Source organism: Neocloeon triangulifer, unplaced genomic scaffold (genome assembly GCF_031216515.1).
Source record: "Neocloeon triangulifer isolate White Clay Creek 2 clone unplaced genomic scaffold, ASM3121651v1 ptg000009l, whole genome shotgun sequence".
In the NCBI taxonomy this organism is placed as follows: Eukaryota; Metazoa; Arthropoda; class Insecta; order Ephemeroptera; family Baetidae; genus Neocloeon; species Neocloeon triangulifer.
This window is the reverse complement of record NW_026775551.1, coordinates 3,545,916-3,562,892: the sequence shown is the minus strand read 5'-3', so window position 1 is coordinate 3,562,892 and position 16,977 is coordinate 3,545,916. Positions and strand designations below refer to the sequence as shown.

Below are 16,977 nucleotides of genomic sequence, written 5' to 3'. Positions count from 1 at the left end.
GTGTCTGGCCGCTGCGTGGCGCTACTGGCGCTCTATTCACTTTCAGACACAAAAATCAACATCAAAACAAAAAGAAAAAAAGATTTGCTAGAAAAGTTTGGTTGTTTTCCAAATTGCCACAAAGTTAGTGAAATCTGGAATATCAGTTTAGAAAAAAACTAGTTATTCAGGAAATGGGGAAATATTCGAGCGAATCTGATTCGTCCGATTCTGGGCGCGGAGGACGAAAATCAAAAACCGTAAAAAGTAGCAGCAGCCGGTCTCATCGAACCAAAGGCAGGCAAGTAAAAAGTGAACTTTGCAATTATTTAATGTATGTATTATATAACAAAGAACAGCGAAATTTATTGGAGAAATCTCTTACAGGTCTCCATCTACGTCTCCTGGAAACCCAAGCAGACACAAAAGCGAGTCGTACTCTTCGCGGCACAAAAAGAAGTGCAAAAGTCGCAGGTCCAGAAGCAGAGATCGGTACGGTAGCAGCAGCAGTAAAAGCCGGTATGATAATATCACTATTCAAAGAACAAATATAGGAGACTGAATTTGATTTCCAACAGACGAGGAGGAAAATACAGTCGCAGGTCATCAAGCTCCAGTTCAACCGATTCTAGGACTAAAAGCAGCAAAAGGTTCTTCCAACGACAGTAAAAGTAAAAGTTTATCATCAAATTATAATTTCTTCTCAGATCTCCGTCCGTCTCGTCATCTTCAACAACAAATTCTAACGCAGCACCTTCGGTTCGAGACCTGGCAGGAGTTATTAGTGCAGGGAGCAACGACCTCTTGAGCTCGGCGGAACAATTACGTTTGAAAGTGCAAAAAGCCATCCAGGCGGCAAGTGACTTGAAGCAGCGAAAGGCTGAAGGTTTGCGACAAATTAAATACTTATTTTGAATGACAATTTTTTTGTTTTTTCACCCAACAGAGCAAATGTTGTTAGCACCCCCAGTGATTTCTCAATCGTCCATTGATGAAATCAACGCGGATGGATTTGCCCCGAAGTCGTTCTTGTCAGCTCCAAGAAATATTCCGGACATTCCCCTGCCCACTGTGGTTGATCTCACCGCAGAACCAAAGAAGGAAGACAGCGGCATTGTCAGTTCCGTGGTAAAGTGTGCTTTATTTTATTATCTAACAATGAGCAGGAAAATTATGCTGATTTATTCACCAGCTAGATAAAAATTTAATCTAAATTATCCTTTTTTTACTATTAATAATAATTATGCCTTTTTGTTAGTCAAACCCTTAATTTATTTTTGATTGTTCATGGAATAAAAAGAATAAGAATTGGGTGAAGAAACGTAGATGCACAGGAAAAACAGTAACAAAAAATCAAAAAGATAGTCGTGGGAAAAATATTTAAAACTTCAATAATAATAAATAATTGATTTCTTCAAATGATTAATTTCCGTTCCCTTCAATCAATGTCCCTGCAAACCTATTGTCGCAATCAGATTATCCCAATTTTCGTATTCATTCACCTGATCGTCAGTTTTTCCAGAATTATTTACATAGTTGAGCCACTTTGTTTTAGAGCCGAATCTGAACACTCTCTTTTCTTGCACTTGGTGGAGACATCCGGTCTTGTAATGATATCTGAGATTCCAAAAATAAAATATAGGAAAACCACGCCATTATTTTATCTCAAATAAAATTTAAAAATACCTCAACGCTCTGTAGAAATTATCCACCGCAGTCTTGCTGCACAAACGGTTGAAATCTTTTCCTCGCCTAGCTTTCCACTCGCGTGCGACAACCAGCCCATCTACAATCTTGAAGGTTCCTCGATTTTCATCCTCCCACTTGATTGAACTTGGATTAAATTTAGCATTGTTGAGTAGATCGAGCAAAAACTTCCAGATTACCACTTGCAATATAAAATGCATATAAACTAATTAAAATTCTGATTATGATAAATAATTTCTAAATAATTGCTTACCTTTGTTATTTTCTAATTGTAATTCAGAGCAACTAATCAAATTTTCAAGATCAACGTCCATTGATAAATTCGTCATTTAGATCATTAAAAATCTGCTTTTTTATAAGAAAGAAAAGTTGTATTCTAAGGATGGGCGAGAATTTAAAATTTTTCCTTACAATCTCTTGCGTCTGCATCTGACAGAAGTTTAATGTTGAGCTACTACTTCTAGTTGTAAAAAGTAATATCAGCTGTGGTTTTTCTTCCAAACGATTTTTTTTATCGTACTCATTTCCTTTTATGTGTTGATTTTATCTTTTTAAATGATTAATTGCAATTAAATTTTGCCTCCTTTATATAATATGTTTTCCTTGATGATTTTAGCTTCTGGATGACGAGCCAGCCCGAGAGGAGCGCTGGGCACGCAAGCTGCTTGCCATTCGTCAGCAAACCAGATTGGGCAGTTCAGGAAAGAACTTGGGAGTGCAGGCGTGATATGAAAAATTTAGGTATTAATTTTAAATTGTGAATATTCTTGGCGAGTAATTAAATAATTTTAAGTATTGATTCAAGCAAATTTGCATCTTATTCAATATTTATTAGTAACGACCAGTTTTATTTGCTCTTTATGGAAATGTGAAAGTAATACAAAAATTTTTTATATTATCAACCCCAAGCTGGGGTGAGAGAATAATGAAAAACTAAATTTCCGTCTGAGCCAAAACACTCGTACAAATTTGCAATCACTTGGTCCGGGCAAGGGGCGAAAGATTGATTTAAGTACAGAAACTGCAAAAATAATCAATTAGGCAAAGTAGCTTTTATAAAATTTTATAACAAACCAGATTATCGCCTGCTTCCAACTTTAAATATCGACGAATGAAATCCATTATCCAGCCAATTGTCTTATCCTGGCCAACAGCCCATTTCTTTTTCTTCATTATCGGCGCATTTCCGGCTGCTTTCAAAAGAATTTCAACTGAAAATTTAATTTTCTTAATTTAATTAATGATGTTCGAGTGTTGCGTTGTAAATTCTTTTACCCTTAGATTTGTCAGTTCCCGCAGCTTCTGCCGATGCGTTCTCAGTTTTGTCGACTAGACTTTGTTGCTCCTCGGTAGGAGAGCTGTCAGATTTTTCCTCGCTCATTTTCTGCAATTTTTTTTCTTTTAAACCGAGACTTTTGTGTGAAAATATATGAATTATAAATTAAAACTTAAAAATTTAAAAAATTATGATGATCACCATGTTAAAAAGTACATAAAAGTAAAAAGTTTTTGTATTACACTATTGGTTGATCTAAATTTTATCAAATTATCGTTATTTACTTAGCATGGCATATAATCCAATTAAATTTACAAACCTCTGCTTGCTTATGATTTGGTTACATCTCCTCAATTTTGATTCAAAGCCTTGATTTTTCAAAGTTTTCAAAAATTCAAAGTTACAGCTTGAGGACTAAACCAGACACCAGACTAAAATTCAATAACAAAACTGAACGCTATCTGGTGTGCCATTCGGGAAGTAGAGAGGATAGGACGTCTCACGTCAATTTTCAGTCCTTACTTTGGCGTTTGCTTTATAATTTTGAAATATGGATTCAGCGGATTCAAATTCAAACTATTAACAATAAATTTTTAAAGAATTAAAGCTGTTAATCTATTGCAGCAAAAATTAATTAAATAAAAAATAAAGTGTTTTTTCCAACATTTGAATTTTTCATAAGTTTGGAAAGAAAAGAAATCAGATAAAGTCATATTTACATTATTTGTATTTATATTTTCATCCAATATTTTATTTTTTTACTAAAAATTTTTTCTTTGTAAATACAAGCAATCTTGTTGTAGAGTTTCACGATTGAGGGTTTCGATTCCTGGGTGATTTTAATTGAAATTCGGCTTTTCCTCGATGGGTTTTGTGAGTTTTTTTAACGAGAATTAGTATAAAAGTCAATTTTATAAAAATATTTCCCTTTCTAGTTAAAAAATTTGTAGTGAAAAATTATTTACACAAAACAAATTTCAACAAAAAAATTTGAGAGTTGAATTCAAAATTTTTAACAAATTAATTTACAAAATAATCTTGGTCGTGTGTTTTGAGCGTACCTTTCGCGGCGCTCGTCAAGAGAAGACTTAATTATTTTTCGTTTGGTTTTTCAGGTAAACAAGATATTTTTAAGAAAAATGCAATTTATTCATTTGTCGCCACTAATATCGAATAACGTGATCTTAAGAAACTAAATTAAAAAGCGCCATTAATTTTTTCTGTAAATTTTTGCTTTGGTTGAAAATTGCTAAATTAGTTTTTATTCTGGACGGTTTGTTAATTATTCGTTTACTTGCTGCTTTCATCGCCAAAATGAAATATATTATTTTCGGCGCGTGCGATGCTGTTGTGAATTTCTTGGACGCGGCGCCACTCGGTTTTTGCTCCAAATCGATAAACTTTTTTCTCGCTTACTCGGTGCAGACATCCTGTTTGATAGTGATATCTGAAAGCATTAATTTCAGCTGCCTTGTTTCATTTAAGTTGAAATTCTGCTGCACCTCATCGACCTGCAAAAGTTGTCAGCGGCCTTTTTCGTGTCCTCCGTCTCTGCTCCTTTCCCTCTCGCCAATTTCCATTCTTGCGCCATGCCTACTCCGTCCACAATTTTAAAAGTGCCCACCTCGAAATTGACCCAATGAATTGCGCTTGGGTTCAACCGCGGTTGGCGCAGAGCGTCGAGCAAAAATTCCCAAATAATGACTGAAAATCAATTTTATTTAATGGCAGGTTGAAAGTTTTGGATTTAATTGATTATATTATACGTCTTGTGTGAGGTTTATGTGGACCACAATTATCAGAATTATCATTTGACTGATTCGACAGATTTTGCAAGTTAAGTCCCACCACTGGAAAAATTGCAAGTAATTTATTAATTTTTTGATGTTTTTCTTTTTGAGAACAATAAATTTCTTACTTACGGTGTGGCGAAATTTCCTTAATACTAGCTGTGGTTATCAGCATCTTTATGATTGATGGGCTTCCTTTACCAAGAACCGCCAAAAACTATTAATCGCTATCACTAGCGAAAATTCAACTGCTCCACTTATCGTAATATATTTTGTTTGACCCTAAATGAAGCACACTTCCCCCATTTCCTCCTAGAGTGGTGTAAAAAATTTAAAGATAAGAAAGAGAGAAAAACCTTCTTAGTTAGTGTGCTATAATTTTTGACAGTTGATTTCTCCGGCTAACCAAGTAACAATATATTAATGACTGAAGAATTTGCGTGCAACAAGCACGGAAGTCGGAACTTGCACGGAGCGTAAAATTAGGAAGTAGGGAGAACTGTGGTTTTTTTTATTTATAATGAGATAAGGTTCTAATTACAAAATATTTATTTTGAATTTTTTTATTGGGCTCCTATATACGAAAATTTTTTTGTTGAGTAGTTTTTAATTAAAATTTTAATTATTATTTTATTAAAAAAAATTATATTTAACATGTTTATTCAAAGCCACAAAACTCACAAAGTCATTTGGATGCGTGCCTTTTTATATCAATAAAATTTGTATATTATATCAATGGAAATGTATGTAAATCCATGATACGTATTTGCAGGAAATTATTGCAAGTTAAATTTGGGTTATGGATTTTTTTTTAAATAAATTAAAGGGTTTAAATTCATTCAAATGTTGTATAGCACTTCCTCTTCTTGTGGCACTATTTTCCATTCCTGGTTGCAACTTATGCCAAACCTGTACACGCCTTTTCCGTGACTTTTCCTCAAATTTTCGATATGACCAGACTTATAGTATCCTCTGCAATCAAAGCAAATTTTACTGTAAAGAGTTTTTCCAAAATTATTTTTACTTTATATACCTCGTCCCTCTTAAGAAATACTCGCAATTAGCTGTTTTTGTGGTTTTTGTTTTACTGTCTTTTATTTCTGATTGTGCGGCGTTTTTCCATTCTTCGGCCAGGAGTTGCAAATCGATTATTTTGAAAATTCCGTCATTATAGCTCACCCACGTGATCACACGTGGGTTAAAATTTGGATCACGCAATAATTCGATGAAGAAACGCCAAAGAATTTCTGAAAATTGAATGAAAATTTGAATTATTTTTAAATATTTCTCAATTATTATTATTATTATGGTGTAATTTATATAATTAATTATTTACAACTAAATCTCGTCATAAAATCCACACAAAAAGGAGTGCAAAATGTATCCTAATGCACTTGTTATAAAATTTAATTTGATTTAACTCTTAATTAAATATGAAACAAATATCAGAACCAGGATAATTATAACCTTTTTACAGCGATTAATAAGGGCGCATTATTGGCGTGGGCATTTCATTAATAATATTACACGTACCTCTCTTTCTTTTTCCTGGAGCACCTACAGAGCGTTTCAAAGAAGGGAAATAATCTTCGAAAACTGAAATATTTTGTTAAAATTTTAGATAATGAACAATTTTTAACTCCACAAAAGGAAATAATTTTCTCACAGTCCCTTGAAATAACTTTGGTGCTTGCACTTGACTTCAACATGTTGCAACGTCTGTATAAAGAAGGAAACTAATTCGGAATCCGCCTATCACTGTAAACTGGAATATAATGTAAAATGTAGCTTTATAAAGCCTGTGATAACCTATCACCCTCACTCAGCGCATTTTGCTAATTTTTCCTCTCACCCACATCTTCTGCTAATGCTGTCGTCTCAACCAAGAAATATCTACTGAATAAATAAGATTTTTTATTACAATATCCACACAAGTTGGGATAAATAAATGTGTATTTAGAATTATGCAGTTGTTGCCTGGAATAAATTAATAATAATAAAAAAAACTAGTATTTCGAAAATTATAACAATAAGACAACTTTTAATTTCTGTCCTTCAAAATTCAAATTATTATTTTTTAAATTTATCTAATATTCCTGGGCATTTTTGACTTCCCTGAGCCAATGCAGAATCAACTTATTTCAATGTTCAGTGCCTCTCGCGCTGTTCACTTTAGCGCGAAAATAATTTAAATTGTCCTCGGCCCACAAATTAAAAGAGATTTTCTGCAAGTTCAACCAATCGACGAGCTCAATTTACTTCCGACCAATCAGCAAACCGCGGTGCAGAATTTCAGCCAATGAGAGCGCTCGGTGCCCTGCACTACGAGTTGCATACCCCACAAGGAGCTCGATCGTTGGTTTTTCTCGTTTTTCGTTTCGATTGGAGTGTAAACAATTAATTGCGGCGGTCGTGCGTGCCTTTCAAAAGAAATCGGCTTATCTCAAGATCTGCCTGGCAAGCAACTTAATTAACCCGCAGGTGTCTCGATGGCGGAGCAGACGTGCGACAACGGAGCCACGGCCACCGAAACCGTGCTTGAAACAGAAACAGACGGGCAGCCGCCCAGGGTAAGGCACTTCTTTTGAGAGCCTCGATCGCGATTCCCTTTCGTTTTCCGTCATTTGCATTAAACCCTCTTATCAGCCAGCGATAATAGCACTTGACAAGTCTGTCCACATCAAGCGTCTCTTGCATAAAAAACCGAGAAAATGTTAAAAGGCACGAAACTCATCTCCTGCTTCCGCAGACAATTCTGCAGCTCTTCTGCGCAGTTGGCCGCGCCCTTGGAGGGAGTTCGAATCATGGACCTGACGAGAATCGTGGCCGGACCCTTTTGCACCATGATCCTGGCCGATCTGGGCGCCGAGGTGATCAAGGTCGAGCACCCCAAGGGCGGCGACGAGTGCAGAAATTGGGGTCCGCCCTTCCTCGGCGGCGAGAGTTGCTACTTTTTTCCAGTCAACCGAAACAAAAAGAGCATCTGCATCAACTTGAAGTCTCCGGAGGGCCTTCAAGTGGCCAAAGACCTGGCTTGTCAAAGTGACATCCTGATGGAGAACTACGTCCCTGGAAAGTTGGCCAGTCTCGGCTTGGGATACAAAGACCTGGCGGCCCTGAATCCAGGTCTGATTTACACCTCCCTGACTGGATACGGCCCCACTGGCCCGTACGCCACTCGACCGGGCTACGACGTTATTGCAGCCTCAGAAGGTGGCCTCCTGGGCATCACTGGGCCTAGAGACGGTGACCCTTGCAAGGTCGGTGTGGCCATGACTGACATAGCCACTGGTCTGTATGCCCACGGCGCCATCCTGGCTGCCCTTTTGCAGAAGAAGGTGACAGGTCGAGGGCAGAAGATTGACGTTAACCTTTTGTCCACTCAGGTGGCCTGCCTGATCAACCTGGGGTCGAACTACCTGAACGCCGGTGTTGAGGCCAAGAGACTCGGCACCGCCCACGCCAGTCTGGTTCCGTACGAGAGTCTGCAGACCAAGGAAGGCGCCTTCATCACCATCTGCTGCGGCAGCAACCAGCAGTTTGAAGACTTCTGCAAGCGAATCGATCTTCCGGAATTGAGTGTGAATCCAAAATTCCGGAATAACGAGCAACGAGTCATCAACAGAGAGGAGCTTTTGGAAGAAATCCGTGCTCGTTTCAAGGAACACGATTCTGACTTTTGGCTTCGGAAGTTGAAGGGCGGCGCCAGTCCCTACGGAAGAGTCAACAGCCTGAAGCAAGTCTTTGAAGACCCACACGTGAAGGATGTTGGCCTAGTTGAGGAGCTGGAACATCCGACAGCTGGTAGAATTAAAGTGGTTGGGCCGCCGGTCAAATACAGTGAGGCCAAGAATGATGTTCGTCTGCCGCCACCAGTCCTTGGACAACACACAGACCAAGTGCTGAGGGACACTTTAGGGTACTCTGAGGACAAAGTGTCCGAACTGAGGAAGTGCAGTGCTGTGGCCTAAATTTAAAGATAGCCTTATTTTTAAACTAAAAAGTGTCCTTATAATCTCCCCTTTTTGGTACTTGAAAAATGATGCTATTGACGCGGATTGTTAATATTTTAATTCATTTGTTCCAGGATGCACCAACTTTGAGGCTGAAGCTTAAAAAACCCAAGACGGGAAGGAAAGTTCAATTTGATGAGAGCACTGTGGACAACGAGAATTTGGGACGGAAAAAATCTAAATGTAAGTTTCCTTTAGTATCGAAATCTAACTTTGAAAATTATTAAAATGCGTTAATTTTATTTAAAATATAAATAATTAATGTTGCCAATTTTGGTTTAGGTTGCTGTATCTACACAAAGCCAGTTGAATTTGGTGAGAGCTCTGATGAGTCTGACGATGAGTGTGAAAATTGCTACGGCCACGTTGACCACAAACACAAAGATAGCCCATCAGAGCCGGGACCTTCAAGTGGAAATAATTCGGACCCAAATCCTGTCCCCACCTGAGACTGATTTCTAGACTTATGAATTGAATAATTTTAAATCAAATTGAAATTTGTTACTCTGTTGAAGCACATTAAATGGGGAGCCAACTTTGAACTATTTAACTTTACGTGGACGGAAATTGAGTTGCAATCGCCTTTAACTATAAATTAAAATTACCATACTCTTTCAAGGCTTTCAAGTTCATCTGTTTAACAGTTTTGAAAAATGTGGTTGCTCCGATGTTAGTTTTTAAAAGTATCTAACTGGCAACTTGTCCGTGTCACTTTGTCTCTAAATGTTGGAACTCCTAATATACCTGAACTGAAAACAATTTTAAAAGGACCTTAATGTGGGATGATTAAATTATTTGATTGTTGAAATAATAAAAAAAGAGGTGAACAGCAATACATATATTGTATATTTATTTTCATCATTTCTATCAACCACAATTAAATCTCTTGCAAGTGCAGAGCTATTCAACAATCAGTGCCTTTTGTTCAATAGAAGATTATGTATAACAAAGATTTGAAATTTGTGCTTGATGACATGGTAAAAAAATTGACAAGAATACAAAGATAAACCAAAGTACAAAAAGTTCAAGACTATCACATGAGGCTGCTGAACAGATTCAAATTTCGCGAGGTGGTTCGCTTTCTTTGGTAATGCTTGGCACCCTTGCGCAACTCAACAGCCTGTGGAATATCACCATGCAGATTTTCATCCCCTGTGAGACCATCGCGCTCCTTAAATTCCATGACTCGCCTCCGTGACCTCCAAACTTTGATGGAGTAGTCGTCTGACACTGTGACCAGCATTTCGGGGTCTTTTGGGTTGAAAGCTACAGAGTTGACGACATCATCATGAGGGTACTTGACCAGACAAGTTCCATAGTGTCTGTCCCACAAGTGGCCAAATTTGTCTTCAGCTCCACTGAAATTATTTATTTCTTTTTATTTAAATTTTGTAAAAATGCGTCAAAATTTACCTTGCCACATACTCGTAGCAGACATCTAGGAAAATAAAAAAGCACTCGTTATTGGGTGTGTAGGCCTTGTGCGCCCTCAGCATTGTCCCGACTTCTTTCAGGGTGACTAAGTCGATGACGTGAATGTCTATTTCTTGTGCTATATGTGGTGGCTCCAGAGGATTTGTGATGTCGTAGTCTTGAGGCCAAGGCCGACTATTAACGTACAAGAATCTGCAAACATGTTTTTGTATCACAAAAGAGAAACAAGTTATTATTTTTACATCTAAGGATTAAAATCGGCTTAGCCTTGAATGGTATAAAATGTTATTGAAGAAATGCAAAGTTTTGTCTTCAAACATAAATATTTAAAATATATTTTGCACAAACCTATGATCAGGTGAAAGCCCCATGCCAATGATGTGTCCGTGCAAATCTATCAAGTGATCAATTCTGTCAAAACGCTCTGCAACAGAATCATAATCCAGCCAGTTGGGCTCTGGTGGCCTCGGAGGTGCACCTGGCTCCAGTTGCTGCCTCTCAATTTCAGCTCGTCTTCGTTGCTCTGCAAGCCGCTCCTGCAGGCTCGGCCCAGGGTCTAGTCTGTGACGGAACTGGACAGGCTTTATGCGCTTAAAACCTATAAATGAAAATTAAATTTCAAAATTTAATTTATCTTGTTAAATGTCTGGTTATAAATTACCAATCTGGTGGGGGGTAAATGTCTTGGATCCAGTGGTAAATATAAGGAACTTGTCTCTGCTTTCGAGGAGGCTTTCCTCTTGGAAATCTTCATCTTCGTCCTCAGACGAGTCTTCCAAAATGCTGCCTCCTTCTTCTACACTAACTTCGCCGCTTTCACTTAAGGCCTCTTCCGATTTAGCTATTGGAATGGATTAAATTAAATTGAGAGCAGAAGTCGCAAGTTTCGAGTCTACCATCGTCTTGACAATTTTCGGCCTCCGCCAAACGATACTCTTTTTTGTACTGGATGGGACTTGGAAAATCACAGGTGCTATCACAACGAACTTTGCTACTATCCATACTAAAACAGACAAGAAATCTAAATTTATGAATGCAAAACATAAAAGACATTAATTGTCAGCTTTTATTAATATAAAAATATTCTGACAAACATGTTCATCCATTTCTTTAAAAAAAATTTGCTTTTACAAAATGATCTATTTACAGCGAAAAAGATGTGAACAAATTTAAATACTATAAAAAAACTGTACTTCTCTTTCGACGTTCCCGGTTCCGCAGAAGGCATGTTGGTCATGGGAGAAGTTTGTGCGTGGTGTGAGGGTGGGTTGCCGCTGCGCTCCTCTTCGTGTTTGGTCGGCTGCTTTGATTCTTTTTGCTTCTCAACCGTCTCGGGCGCGAGGCAGTCGGCCACCATGATGGCCCGGACGGAGCTGGCGTTGCGGTTGTAGAAGCGAAAGAGTTGCTCCATGATGGCCACATGCTCGGAACGCGACTCCTGCGACGCTTTGTTGAGCCACAGGATGGACGTGCTCACAAGGTGCGCCAGCCAGTAAAGGTCGCCGGACAGCAGATACCGGTCGTTGTACCACGTGCCAAAAATGTCGTACGGCTTGTTGGCCATTCGGCACTGAAGCTCAAATTTGCCTATAACATTAATAAATTGACTTTTTTCAGATAAATGTTGAGAAGAATTTAAATTATAATAATTAGCAAATTCTTTGAATAAATTTGAAAAAAAAAACTAGAAGAGTTATTTAAAGATATAATTTTTCCCCTCAATGAGTACATGATTTTGAAGTCTCCATATTTCACAGATGACATTCGAATTAATTACCTTGAAGGCTGAAAACGGCGATTTCGCCAGAGGTGCTGTGCGGAGTGCCAAAGTGGACGCCGGAGACGAGAAGCAGCGTGTCGGTGCTGTTGAACTGCGAGTACTGAGTATATTTCCAGGAGAATTGCTTCATGTCGTGTTGGTGCTTTACTTTAGCCGGATAGCCAGAGTCCCAAAGCTGCAGCAGGGAACATTTCATTTGACTTTTTATAATATCTTACAAGTATTATTTAATTCTTTGATATGGTGCCAAAAGTTGAGAAAACACGACGAGCATAATTTTAGAGGAAAGAAAAAATAATTAGTTTTGGCTGAAAATTATTGCACGCTATTTTTACTCACCAAGATCCAGCCATCCTTGGAGCAGGTGACAAACATTTTGCCATTGTGTGAAAAACTGACATGCAGCACTTGGTGAGCGTGTTCGCGCAAGACCTCCGTCTCCAGCATGGGCACGCAGGCCGTCAGCCGGTAATACTCCTCCATCCACGATGTGCGCCCTTCGAACATAATGAGCAGCCTGTGTAGTGGGTATCAAATGTCAATCAAAATATCAGAGCGCTGACAAGCTGGGTCGGCGTAACAGGCGCTTAAGCAGCTCGTTCAGCCTCTTTAATTCAAAAAGGTCAACGTGAGGATTTTGGATTGACAGGTCACAACAATCGAGGCTGTAATTTTTAATAATTAAAATCAAGCACAGAAAAATTATAAATTTCTTGCCCCTGATTATATTGAAAATAGTTTTTTGTTTATAAACAATTATGATATGATAGAAATATTTAAATAAATTCAATTATGTGATTTTCCATTAAAAAGTCCATTTTTATGAAGATAATTAATTTGAGGTGTTATTAAGATTTAACAAGTACTTTTTGACATCTGAACTGTAATTAAAGCTTCTCAACCTTTTCCCATAAGATCAACGTAAATTTTTTATGTCAACTGACCTATTGATTTTATTTTTCCATATTAATTGAGGTGATTTAAACGTGATTTGATAAATTTTTTTATCAATTTTGATCAGGCAAATTTGGAGAAAATTATTTTAGAAAATTCCCATAAGAAACAATGTTAAATTTAAAAAATGAATAAAAAAATAAATTAAATTTTTCTTACTATGTCTCCTTGGAACTGAGATCTACAAACAAATGCTAATGTAGAGAAAAATTAAAATCAAAATTAATCAGGCCGCTTTTTTTTGCAGGCGTTTTCTCACAAAAAAAAAATAATAATAATAATTAAAATAATATTAGAAAAAAAACATTTGCATTTTTTATTTTAAATTTTAATTCGATACTTCTCTTGTAATAAAATGGTAAATTTTGCTTGCAACTTACCAGGCGGGAGTCCGATGGACTTGTCCACCTTGTAATCAGTGTGCAGGAGATCCCTCCAGAGGAACTCGTCGCAGCCGACACGATGCCATCGTTGACACACCTGTCGGACCCTCAGCAGCTCGGGTCCAGTGAGGAACTGGTAGATGTGCAGGAGCACCTGGTCGGGCAGCAACAGCCACAGGTCCTCCGGCGGCAGGACGTCATCTTCCATGCTGCTGCCGCTCTACAACTGAAACAAGTGAAAAGAAAAAAAATGAGATGTGCATGAAACGATCATTGTAATTAAGCCTTACTTGGCCGTTGTCATAAGAGGATGAGTCGTGCATGAGGGATCGAATTATAGCAGCAGCTGCTCCGCCGTCAGAAGAGGCTGTGTTATTTTTTCTGGTTCACCTTGGCCGTCCCGTTCGTTCGCTGCACTTTTCAATTCCTGAATAAACACGGACAAATGCAATTTTATACCTTTAATAGCTTGAAAATAAATACAAAACACGTAAATACAATTATCACTCAGTTCAGTGCTCTTTTCTATGGATGATAAAATAGGGCATACATTTCTTTTGGACTCGGAGCAAAGCCGTGCGAATTCTTTTCCTCTCTTCTCTTTGTACGTGCGACGATTCGAGTTCTCCGGTGACTTTTCCGGTCGATCGGTTTTCCTAATTGGGGCTCGTGTGATCAGCTAAGCTAAACTAGCCGAACTAACTGCCTATTAAGCTACAAAAGAGCTGCTGCCGCTGGATGACAAAACCGACAGAGGGACAGGTGCGCAGCAGCAGCTGATCCCGAAAAAAAAAACAAAGTGAACCCCCTACGCCTCCTCTTCCCCCTCCAATCGCCGCGGCGAGACGTCGTGCTTTGCGGGTTGCCATTGACGGAACGGCAGGCGCTCTTTTCTATATTAAATTGTGCCAAATAAATTCCTCCTCGCCGCTTGGTACCGGAAGACGCGATTTATTACGCCAATATCTGGGAAAACGCCATATGTGATTCACAATCGGGCGCGCATGCAGACACAAATATTGATCTGCTCAAATTGTAATCATAATTTAGTATTATATACGTCCTTCGGCATTTTCTTTTTTACAACCAGTCAGGTTAAATATAATGTAAAAATATAATTGGCGATAAAATGATAATATATAGAACTACTTTTATTTATATCTTTATAATAACTAGTATATTTTTTACAAAGGCTCACTGCGGCGGATCAGGCGGATGGGGTCTTTTTGATCTCGGAAGTTTAAGCAAAATTTTTGCTATTGGTGATGCATTTTTGTCCAACAATCTCTTTTTCTTAAATAATTGTTTTTCAAAAATTGAATGTAAACAATGTACTTTTGTAACAATGTGGGCAAATAAACAACAATAATAATAATAATAAAAAGATTAAAAAGTATCAAAAGCTCAGAAAGCCGCAAGAGTAAAATAGGTAAAGATCACTCTTTGCGAGAACCATACAAAACAATAGTGCAACACAAATTATTATAATCAATAAATTTATTTGTTTGAAGAAGATGAGACTCTCCAAGTTTCAGATAGAATATACGGCTACTAATTTAGATCTTCATTTATAATATAATATGATATATAATCATTAATCTCTATTATTTTCCATAAAAACATGGATATTTTATTGCATGCATTTAGAAACAACAAATTTTTTAATAGATACAAAAAATACACCTGTAGCGGAGCAATAATTTCCCTGCGCTTTTTATCCATCACTTAGGAGATTATAAAGTCTCTAATAAATTAACTAATATTTCTTTTCAGGGTAAAATATTTTCTCCAAAATTTTCTAATATTTTTCCATTGATATTCTTACACGCAATAAATAAAGCTGAAGTTCACCTGGCTAGTCATTTTTAAATAATTTTCCTAAAAATTATTGCTTTTAAATTCGTGTTAGTTCATTGAAATAATAAAATTGATTAAAATTTGGACGATTTTAAAATTCTCTGTTTTTAAATAAAAAAGCGCTTAAATATTATTTTTAAATTACAATATGATTGTGATTTGATTTAATATATATTTAGTAGTTGGAAAACTAGTACACGTACTTGTAAGAAAATTAATAAGTCAAAAATTTGTAATATACAATTTAAAATTTTACGAACCTCCTTTTGATTTCCTTGTCCTTATTTCCAAAGCCAGGCCTGCACCCGTCCTCCAGCAGCTCCTCGTCTTGAATGTGGTGCTCATTCAAGGTGACGTCGGTTGAGGATCTGCGCGCTTTTGAGCCGTTTTGAAGGGGTGGTTAGTTGCTATCTGAAGAAGTCGCTTTATATTCAAAAGGGCAAATGACGCACTCAAAAGAACCCTCAGAATTGCGATTCAAGATTAATCCGAGTGCGTAGTTCCGAAAATGCGTGCGGATAAATTCAGCTGCTGCTGGGTGGGGTACGTGCGAGCGGGCCGCAGTGCTTGCGTGTTATGCGGCACAGCATAAAGGATGAGGAAACGAGGGCAGGCAGGGGTAGAGTCGGGCCGAGGGTTGGACCAATAAGCGCCCTCGAGGCCGTGTAACTATGAGCACAGCCGCTCCAACAACACATATACAAACTGAACTGAATGAAAGAGCAGCTTGTTTTTGCTAATGCTCCTTCTTGCTGCTACTGGAGTGACGATTTTCGCCACGTCTCGATGGATGAAAGACGAAGAAGATCACAACTGAAGATAAAATACCTTCTGCCGAGATGCAGACACTCTTTTAATATTCATGGAATTTTTAATAAAAAGCGTCTGAGCATCAAGTAGTTGCTAAGAATAAGTAGGGCACTCCATACGGAGTTAATTATTTTTTTAATAATAAAAATGCATTTGTTGGAAAGAGGCAAAACATGAAATAATAAATTTACTATGTCTGTTCAATCCGGTCAAATCCGTTTAATTAAACTCATTTTCAGCCTTTCTAATCTTGATTCATAAACATTTACACTAATTGGGAAAACCAAAACATTTTTTCTTCAGATTTTTGTAATGATTATCAATTTATCAGTGAATAAATTTGGTTTTTCCATAGGCGGGAAATTAATTGTTTTTGGTCACTAGCATCTTGGAAGATAAATCTCCTGCCTTTCAAATAAAGATGATGATGAGGGTCGATGTGTTTCCCACTTGGTGAAGGATATGACGAAATTAAAAATTGATAATGAAAAATAAGCAAAGATGTCCAGTCAAAACGAGAGTTGATAAGATTTTTTATGAACTCTAAAGATTACTATATTTAAATTTAAACGTGCAATAATATTTTGGTCAAACTGGTGCCGAAATCTGGAAAACGATGAGGCCCATTTTTTTGGTTCTTTTATACTGCTTCACGCAGGTTGTAATTTTATTGTTGCAAATCTGCTTAAATAACCTTTTTGAAAACAAAATATTCCCCCACTTTTTGACAGTTTTGGGACACGGCGAAAAAATCAATGGCGTCTTGATTCAACCCTTGCCTCAGAAACCAGGCGCGGCCACCCAGAAAATTAGGGTTTCTGCTTCTCTGCCTCCAAAGGCCGCAATTGAGCCGTTTTTTGAAGGGAGCTTTCTAATTGACACGGTGAACTTAGATTTTTTGCTTTTGAATTTTTGATTCTTTATTTCCATTAAACGATTTGGAATTTTTTGAAATACTTCAAAAGTAATTAATTTTAATTTAATAATAAAATAT

At 37.5% G+C, this 16,977-nt stretch overlaps 6 protein-coding genes across 8 annotated transcripts; 2 read left to right on the top strand and 4 right to left on the bottom strand.

Annotated features, from left to right (window-relative positions):
* The first annotated feature begins 36 nt into the window (after positions 1 to 36).
* LOC132195539 (uncharacterized protein DDB_G0271670-like) lies at positions 37 to 6,780 on the top strand. Its single transcript, XM_059617609.1, has 6 exons — positions 37 to 280; positions 367 to 498; positions 558 to 629; positions 687 to 865; positions 926 to 1,107; positions 2,303 to 6,780. Exons 1-6 carry the CDS (start codon positions 174 to 176, stop codon positions 2,411 to 2,413), a joined length of 783 nt encoding a protein of 260 aa, XP_059473592.1. The 5' UTR covers positions 37 to 173; the 3' UTR covers positions 2,414 to 6,780.
* On the bottom strand, positions 1,252 to 2,091 carry LOC132195541 (ETS-related transcription factor Elf-5-like). The gene is made up of 3 exons (XM_059617611.1): positions 1,940 to 2,091; positions 1,666 to 1,867; positions 1,252 to 1,596 (listed from the first exon to the last, which is right to left on the bottom strand). The coding sequence occupies exons 1-3, from the start codon at positions 2,013 to 2,015 to the stop codon at positions 1,422 to 1,424; spliced, it is 453 nt and encodes a 150-aa protein (XP_059473594.1). The 5' UTR covers positions 2,016 to 2,091; the 3' UTR covers positions 1,252 to 1,421.
* Positions 2,482 to 3,410, bottom strand: LOC132195543 (autophagy protein 12-like). Its single transcript, XM_059617614.1, has 4 exons — positions 3,282 to 3,410; positions 2,962 to 3,070; positions 2,761 to 2,897; positions 2,482 to 2,707 (listed from the first exon to the last, which is right to left on the bottom strand). Exons 2-4 carry the CDS (start codon positions 3,065 to 3,067, stop codon positions 2,585 to 2,587), a joined length of 366 nt encoding a protein of 121 aa, XP_059473597.1. The 5' UTR covers positions 3,068 to 3,070; positions 3,282 to 3,410; the 3' UTR covers positions 2,482 to 2,584.
* On the bottom strand, positions 3,711 to 7,566 carry LOC132195540 (ETS-related transcription factor Elf-5-like). 3 transcript variants are annotated; one of them, XR_009441650.1, is made up of 8 exons: positions 6,575 to 7,510; positions 6,419 to 6,517; positions 6,286 to 6,348; positions 5,786 to 5,999; positions 4,881 to 5,724; positions 4,729 to 4,812; positions 4,465 to 4,666; positions 3,711 to 4,409 (listed from the first exon to the last, which is right to left on the bottom strand). XR_009441650.1 is itself a non-coding variant. In XM_059617610.1 (4 exons), exons 1-4 carry the CDS (start codon positions 4,925 to 4,927, stop codon positions 4,253 to 4,255), a joined length of 486 nt encoding a protein of 161 aa, XP_059473593.1. In that variant the 5' UTR covers positions 4,928 to 5,215; the 3' UTR covers positions 3,714 to 4,252. The 3 variants fall into 3 exon arrangements, 1 of the variants encoding a protein (XP_059473593.1); XR_009441651.1 differs by having other exon boundaries at positions 4,465 to 4,812; positions 4,885 to 5,724; positions 6,575 to 7,566; XM_059617610.1 differs by lacking the exons at positions 5,786 to 5,999; positions 6,286 to 6,348; positions 6,419 to 6,517; positions 6,575 to 7,510 and having other exon boundaries at positions 3,714 to 4,409; positions 4,885 to 5,215.
* Positions 7,329 to 9,079, top strand: LOC132195538 (succinate--hydroxymethylglutarate CoA-transferase). Its single transcript, XM_059617608.1, has 3 exons — positions 7,329 to 8,780; positions 8,840 to 8,948; positions 9,048 to 9,079. Exon 1 carries the CDS (start codon positions 7,464 to 7,466, stop codon positions 8,721 to 8,723), a length of 1,260 nt encoding a protein of 419 aa, XP_059473591.1. The 5' UTR covers positions 7,329 to 7,463; the 3' UTR covers positions 8,724 to 8,780; positions 8,840 to 8,948; positions 9,048 to 9,079.
* A 509-nt stretch (positions 9,080 to 9,588) lies between these two features.
* On the bottom strand, positions 9,589 to 14,093 carry LOC132195537 (F-box/WD repeat-containing protein 5). The gene is made up of 11 exons (XM_059617606.1): positions 13,867 to 14,093; positions 13,607 to 13,743; positions 13,314 to 13,542; positions 12,319 to 12,476; positions 11,977 to 12,154; positions 11,393 to 11,786; positions 11,096 to 11,202; positions 10,861 to 11,040; positions 10,548 to 10,797; positions 10,179 to 10,391; positions 9,589 to 10,123 (listed from the first exon to the last, which is right to left on the bottom strand). Exons 3-11 carry the CDS (start codon positions 13,522 to 13,524, stop codon positions 9,799 to 9,801), a joined length of 2,016 nt encoding a protein of 671 aa, XP_059473589.1. The 5' UTR covers positions 13,525 to 13,542; positions 13,607 to 13,743; positions 13,867 to 14,093; the 3' UTR covers positions 9,589 to 9,798.
* Positions 14,094 to 16,977: the final 2,884 nt, after the last annotated feature.